The sequence below is a fragment of the Arachis hypogaea genome, chromosome 7 (assembly GCF_003086295.3).
Source record: "Arachis hypogaea cultivar Tifrunner chromosome 7, arahy.Tifrunner.gnm2.J5K5, whole genome shotgun sequence".
NCBI classification, from domain to species: Eukaryota; Viridiplantae; Streptophyta; class Magnoliopsida; order Fabales; family Fabaceae; genus Arachis; species Arachis hypogaea.
This window is the reverse complement of record NC_092042.1, coordinates 7,030,757-7,038,400: the sequence shown is the minus strand read 5'-3', so window position 1 is coordinate 7,038,400 and position 7,644 is coordinate 7,030,757. Positions and strand designations below refer to the sequence as shown.

At 30.9% G+C, this 7,644-nt stretch overlaps 1 protein-coding gene across 2 annotated transcripts; it reads right to left on the bottom strand.

The window, feature by feature from the left end:
• Nucleotides 1-2,448: 2,448 nt before the first annotated feature.
• LOC112702270 (zinc finger CCCH domain-containing protein 3) lies at nucleotides 2,449-6,647 on the bottom strand. Of its 2 annotated transcripts, none has more exons than XM_025753239.3 (7): nucleotides 6,091-6,647; nucleotides 5,316-5,485; nucleotides 5,076-5,129; nucleotides 4,778-4,894; nucleotides 4,364-4,636; nucleotides 3,650-3,901; nucleotides 2,449-3,253 (listed from the first exon to the last, which is right to left on the bottom strand). In XM_025753239.3, the coding sequence occupies exons 1-7, from the start codon at nucleotides 6,152-6,154 to the stop codon at nucleotides 2,915-2,917; spliced, it is 1,269 nt and encodes a 422-aa protein (XP_025609024.1). In that variant the 5' UTR covers nucleotides 6,155-6,647; the 3' UTR covers nucleotides 2,449-2,914. The 2 variants fall into 2 exon arrangements, with proteins under 2 accessions (XP_025609024.1, XP_025609025.1); XM_025753240.3 differs by having other exon boundaries at nucleotides 2,449-3,160; nucleotides 6,091-6,644.
• Between the last annotated feature and the right edge of the window lie 997 nt (nucleotides 6,648-7,644).

The window sequence follows — 7,644 nt, the reverse complement described above, 5'->3', positions numbered from 1 at the left end:
AAAAAACAAAGTGCTACTGGATACTTTCTTACAATTAGAGAATATAAGAACTGTAACATAGCTTTTTCATGCACTTCATCATAATAGACACAAGTTTATAACAAGGGACACCATCTTACACCATCTTAAAAGTAAAATATTAACATTATTCTCGTTTTACTAACATCTAAATTTTAACAAATTTTATAAGTAACTTAGGTCTCTTGCTACAATTCACACCTCTTTTTAAGATTTTTTCAGATCATTACTCCTAGAACATTTGTATTATATCCATACTACCAAACATTATGAAACTTTAAACGCCAGTTAAAATGTTGCATGATAAATTTCATGTTCCATATATAAGGGTCCATGCTTCACGGACCAAATGAAAGTTATGAAATGCATTTCTCATAAATGCTTACCAATTTTAAACATTCATAAATCTTTATTGGTCAAAAACATTTGTTCTTGGATACTAAAAAGTTATTACAAAATTCATTGAAAGATTCCACTTTTGTTACAGTTGACTGGACAAGCATTATCTATTTACATACATCAGTACATAGATAAAAATAGTGAATTAAGTACAAATTATACTTACATCGACTCTCAAATTTATCGTGAAATCCTATCAAAACAAGAGCATTTAAATTTACATAATTTTCATAGAAAAAATAATAAAATAAAATAAGATAAAAATAAAACCTTACAAAAATATTTCGCAGAAGCATAGGAGTGGGAGAAGGACCGAGATTGGAGTTAGTAGTGAAAAAGAACAAAATGACAATCTGTCAAAAGAAAAGGGGGGAGGAGGAATGCAAAAAATGTCTCATCTTGAAAAAGAGAGAAATAATGAATGATAAATCTTAGTAGAAATAAGTGATTTATCTCATTGAAATTTTGGTTAAAAATAAAGAAAAATGTGTACAAAGTAAAAAATAGAAAGGCAAATTTTAATTATTGATTTTTAAAAAATAAAAAAATAGAATTATATTTATAAATATTTTTATGATAATTAAAGATACTCCCACATAAAAGTGGGAATAAGAAATCCGTGGCCTAAACTTTGTATATAATTCTTTGTCTCTAACAAAATCCTTTATTTTAAATTCAAAGGTGATTTAGCTAGGTGCTCGGATTGCGAAACAGCATACTCTCCAAATGAATTCCCAGTCAAACTTAATACTTCATTAACAAATTTCAATGTCATAGATTACTAGTTAGCAACAGAGACTTATAGATAGTTTGGTTTCAAAACAATATTATAAAAAACTTGATTAAAATACAAATGATGAAGAAAAACAGGTATCCAAGCAATGCTCATGGATTCTTGCCAATTGTCTTTTTCCATGTTTCATTATTTTTATCTATTCCTTTCCCTGTGGAAAATCTCCTTTGTGGACCCTATTTGCAAACCACCATATATATCACTGTACAACTTTAAATTTCGGATTAATAGTCAAATTAATCTCTGAAAAATAAGATATTTTTTAAATTTATTTTTGAAAGACTTTCTGAAAGACTTTTTCAATCAAATTAGTCTTTCAAAGATTGTTAATTAATTATATTTGTACTCCAGTCACTTTATTAATAATTTTTTTCAAAGATTGATATTGTAAAACATTAATTGATAACATATATAATACCTTATATGTCTAATTAGTTATTGATTAAATATGTTTATAAAAATTTATTAATTTAATCATTTTTTTCCAATTATACAAATCTTATTCCCAATATGATCTAGTGACTAAATTGATAGATTTTCGTAAATATATTTAATCAACATCTAATTAAACATGTTATGTGTCATGTATGCTATCAGTTAATGTTTCACATCATCACTCGTTGACGAAAATTGTGAATGAAATAACTAAAGGACAGATATGATTAATTCATAACTTTTGAGAGATCAATTTGATTGAAAAAAAATTTCGAGAATGAATTTAAAAAATACCTTATTTTTTAGAGACTAATTTAACTATTAGCCCTTTAAACTTCATGCAGCCACCATTCACCAAAAATAATAAATAAATAGCATGGCCAGATGCTATGCTTCACCTTGACTTGCATTTCTAATGCTTATAAAAATATTTATAAATCTTGTAATAAATCAACCTATACATAGTAGGAATGAAAATGTGTCCTTATAAAATACAATAACGTATTAGTAATTAGGTCAACAATATTCAACCTTTTTTTTTTTGGTGACAACAATATTCAACCTTTAATATAGTAAAAACATATTTTACGATTAAACAGAATTTATTTGCCTTGTATGAATTCTCTCTCAAACTAATACTTAATTTCAAAATCAAACAAATAAAATCCCTTCAATTTTAAGATTACACGTTCAGTAGATTTTATGGTTCATATTGTTATCTTAAGTGCATTTTAGAGAAGAGAAATGTATGGTCCTAAAAATACTTTAATCTGGCATAACTTCTCAAACATAAGAACTCGACATTTGAGAATCTGGTTAGTTCCGATGAACTTCAAATTGATATTATCCCCAAATGGAAGTATTCTGATCTCTAAATAAATAAATAAGAAAAAGACCATAGTTTGGTATGCCCTTATAAAATGGGGTAAACAATTCAGTGACTAGTGATTCACAAATCTCTAAATTTCAGTCCCATTTTTTAAGTGTCTACCAAACTGACACAGAGAAACAAAAAAAATAAAGATAAAATTGAAAATAAACGGAAAAAAAGGTCACAAACTTTCAACCTGCATCTTATTCACCACAAAAAATGCCCCTTCATCCCCCACAAGCTAGTGAGTGTCACAACAACCTCTGAACAAACTATCCCACTCCACAGAAATTGCAGGTGAAAAAAAGAGAGAAAGGGGGAACAGAAGGTGTGTGTGTATGATAATATATTTCTCCTTAAAACAAGGAAAATTTTGTCCCTCAAAAAGAGAAAAAAGATCAAGCATCTTGGTCATGTAAGGAGGATTCCGAGGCCACTTCAAAGGAATTTGAGGTAGTATGATCAGCTTGTTTGGATGAATCTTCAGCGGCCTGTGAATTATTGATATTATTATCCGAATGCTGATGCTCATCACTCGATAATTTAGATGGTGATGTCTCGGGTGGTTGGAAAGTCCCTCTTCGATTGCCGTCGAGAGGGGTGTCCAGTGCAGATAAAGCAGTAGGTGTGGCCAAGCGATAGTTCTGTGAGATTGCCAAAACTGGATGATCAAATTTGCATGTTGGGCCATACTTGCATATTCCATAAATTCTATAATAAGAACATATAGCTTGCCCCTAAAAACAACCAAGTCAGGAATCAGGAATCAAAATATAATTAGAGGTCTTGTTATAGCTAATATGACAATATGGGATGCAAAAATATCTTTGGACTTAATTTCCATACATTGTCAGTAGTAAAAAGTTTTACATAGACATTTAATCATGTATTGGCACGTCAACAAAAGTAAAAAGCTAATCTAAAATGAATAAGAGAGTAATTCTTATGCACTGCCTGCAGTGAAAACTCTAAGATGAATTGCCATATCATGGTGCCTAACTATTCACCATGATAACTGTTTACAAATTTTTCAAATGTTATTGGTTGACAATGTAAAATAGTTTAGATTGTTAGTATATGGAATACGATTATTTTGAAGTACCCCAACGATCAAGTAGGATAGGTGAACTTACAGGTCGCACAGGAAGGCCGAGTGGATTTATGAATGACTGGGCGATTCTTTCTTTCGGGTGGTGGAACTTACAATCAGATCCATACTTGCAAGTCCCTGTGTTCATATAGTATCTGCATTCTGGCTGATCAGGCCTATCTGGGAGATTAAGACTTACTACCTGCCCACCAGAAAGTGACTCACCCGGATTCACAGAGTCGTAAACAAGATTAGATCCAAGAAAACCAGTAGACATTGCAGGGTTCATACTTCCCTGATTTGAGAAACAAAATCAGTCAAAACCCAAAAATAGTTAAATCTCAATGGAATTTGCACCAGTAAGTAGTAAATCAAATTCTACTCGAGGTATCAATCGGTGTATGAATTTCAAATGTGCGTTAAAATTTGTAAATAGAATGAATATGTGGTTTAAGAATAACAGGATCATCATGCACAAATCACTTTGTTTGAAGTTCATTACATTGTTATGAGGATCATCATGCACTATCACTTTGTTTGAAATTCATTGCCTTGTTATGAAATATGGCATTAAATTATGATAATCAATATTTTCTAAGATTCACGCATTTACATGTATAGACAACAAAATTCAGTGTGTTTGCAAGTGTCCTTGCAATCATTGTTAGTGACACAATAACCCCTGTTTGGTACGTAACAAAAGATCAAAAAATGCAATAAATTCATATAAGCAGGATATTAAATAGGTTGAACTAACCATGTAGCTGTTCCAACCCTGTCCGGGTATAATTCCTTGTGGAGAAGAAAAGAAAGGAGGCACATAAGACTGAAGGCCCTGTCCAGATAAATATGGCATTCTCGGTAAGGAATACGGATATCCACCAACATATCCAGATGCGGGGATCATTGAGGTAGGAGATGCAGCCACTCCAGAAGCTCCAAAAGTAGCATGCGGCGGATGATGAAACTTGCAAGCTACTCCAAACTTACAAGACCCAGTTCTCATGTAATAGGGACATGATTTTTCTTCCTAAAAGCAAAGAATTAAAACCGTTGAAGCAATGAATGAAATAGCTTTCCATATACGATTATGTTATTCGGACACAAATCACACAATAATGTCAATCTGTTCGTAAAAGATGGCGTGATAAGTGAAAATTTGTATACGGACCTGACGCATTGGAAGGCCTAAAGCATTGAATGATACAGGAGCAGCACCTCGTCTGTCCCGTGGATGATGATATTTACACGATGATCCATACTTACATGTCCCTGTCTTAAGAAAATACTGCAATGTATATTTTCAAACAAGGTTATAAGTTACTAGTACATTTTCAAACAAGGTTAAGTTACTAGACTATAATTTCAGGTAATCCAGGAAGCTATTATTAAAAAAACATCATAAAAAAGACAATTGAAAAACAAATGTACTTTTGATAAAAAAAAAAAAAAAAAAAACAGAATCATACCTCACAATCAGGTTGCCCGTTTCTCTCAGGGAGCTCTTCACCATAATGAGTACCCTGAAATTCTAACAAAGGATGAGAACCCACGGTTTACTTACATATGATTAAAACTAACGAATCAATCAAAGGCCAACTTAATGATTATAAAATTGTACACAGATTACATTTTAAGAAAGAACTGATTCATCTACACCTGAAAGTTTTTACAAGCGAAAAAGGAAACAAAAGAAAGAATTGCATTACCAGTGAAACATTAGCGGGGTGATTGTAGCGACAGTTAGTCCCATAACCACACATTCCAGTCCTCAGAAAATATAAGCAATCAGGTTCACCAGGACGATCCGGATACGGGCTAGTTTGACCCGCAGTATCTCTATCTCGATTGTCATTGATTTTCAATCGCCGAATTGCTTCTGCAATATAGATCAAAACAGCAATCATCCAATTTAATTCACAATTCCACGAAAGTCTCAACATGCATTCCAAAAAATTTTTTACCAGCAATGATTACTCCCGTAAAAACTAACTAGATCAGAACCTTACAAGGTTCCAACTCCACCCCATAAAAGACTTAAAGATCCAAACATGCATTCAATCCTTTTGTTGCATGATCAAGCAAAGGAACACAATTTCCCAAAGCCATGTACGATCACTCAAATTCAGGCCACAAAAAATTGAATTCAGAATATAGGGATTTGTCGGAACCTCTATATCCTCTTGCAATAGGAAGCTATTGTTCCAAGAAACTCATTCAAAAAAAGAATCATAACGCATTCAATTCAATGGATCATCGAAATTCTCCAAATCAAGATCACCGTACCATCATCATCATCCATCATAAATGAAAACCAGAACCGATGATTAAGCTAACACAAACAATACAACATTCCAAAGCTCCACAACAGGAAAACTTCACACAAACAAAAACACAAACACCACACAGGCATCATCACAAAAACAATGATCAGGACCAACAAGAGCATGAATCATGATCACAACAAATAGAATCTGAAGCTACCTTCAATGTTGTCACCGGATTGATTAGAAGCAGCATTCCTCAGAACCTGCCTGTTTTCTGGCATATCTGGCTTTTGAAACAAAGGTACAATCTTTCTGCTACCGTTCCTTCTTCTTCTTCTTCTCGTTTCAACAATCAATCTAAGAACAGCCTTTTAATCCTTTAAGGGAGAAAGAAAAAATCAAGGAAACAACACTCACAAATTCACTCACTCGCAGATGGTAAAATTGATGATCATCAACAACAACACAAAGTGAAAAATTGACCAAAGTGACAACACAATTTCCCTAAGGGGGAAAAAAAGTACAATATAATATATAATAATAATAACTAATATAATATTATTAATATTATATATGTGTGTAACAAAAAGTGAGAGAATCGGAGATGAAATTGTGAAGAATCAAATGTGAAATCTGGAAAGAGATTATGGTAATAATATTCGCATTGGATGAAAATTCCCGTCAAATTAGAGTTTCCTGGTTCTGCCTTCGCAATCTTTGGAACATTTCGGATCTTTGAAATGTGAAACCCGACAAGTTAATAATAATAATAATTAATAAATAAATAAATAATAAAGGCTAAATACTCTAAAGTAAGGTTCTTGCGCGCGTGTACGAATAATAAATTCAATGTACAATATTACCCTCCACGTGGCTGCTTCTCAACAAGTTTACGTGAATCGTGATTTATCGTTGCTTACTTATACCACAGCGCGTGCGTTACAATCACTTCCCTTTTCCACTTTTATTTTATTTTATTTTGTTTTGCAATTTTCAATGTTTGGAGTGCTTAGGAAAATTAATTGGCCTGAGAAGTAGATGGGAACAAGAGGGGTAGGTAGAATTTCAACCGTTGATTTTATTCTCAGACATGATCACCATGAGATTCATTTAAACCCCTTGATTGCTTTTATTTATTTATTTTTAATATTTGTTGAGGATACATTTTAAAAATAGAATTTAATTTTGATGTACTTCAGTAAAATAGTTTTACACGTATATTTAATTTTGTAATATCATATCAGTAAAAATAATTATTTTTTATATTATTTGGATGAATAATTATATAAAAAATGGATATAATTATACAATCGTATAAATATTTTACACTGTCATTGTATCAAAAATTAAAATTTTTTTAAATATTATAAAAGAATATTTTATTATAAGCTTTTACATTTTTTATATGTTGAATACATAAAAATAAAAATAAAATCTATTATTATATTTTTAATACATATTTTTTAAATATATTTTAGCTAAATTTTACTTTTATTTCAAAAATAGAGATCCATATTTTCAGGAAAACAAAATAGCAGCGATCATAGGAGATAAGAATTAAAAAAAGGTAAGATATTAATTATGATGATATACTATCACTAAAAATATTATTGTACATTAAAATTAGTCACTAAAATTAATTATTAATATATTTATGTATAAATATATATGTGATTTAATTTATTTTTAATATATATTTTATAGTAATAACTAATTTTAATGACTAATTTTAATATATATCTAGTGATATAGTATAATCGTTAATACCACA

Coding starts and splice junctions, on each gene's coding strand:
- LOC112702270 (XM_025753239.3), bottom strand. CDS start 6,154: ATGCCAGAAAACAGGCAGGTTCTGAGGAATGCTGCTTCTAATCAATCC. Junction 4,895..5,075: donor ACGGGCAACCTGATTGTGAG/GTATGATTCTGT, acceptor TATACATTGCAG/TATTTTCTTAAGACAGGGAC. Junction 3,902..4,363: donor AGGGTTGGAACAGCTACATG/GTTAGTTCAACC, acceptor TTCTCAAATCAG/GGAAGTATGAACCCTGCAAT.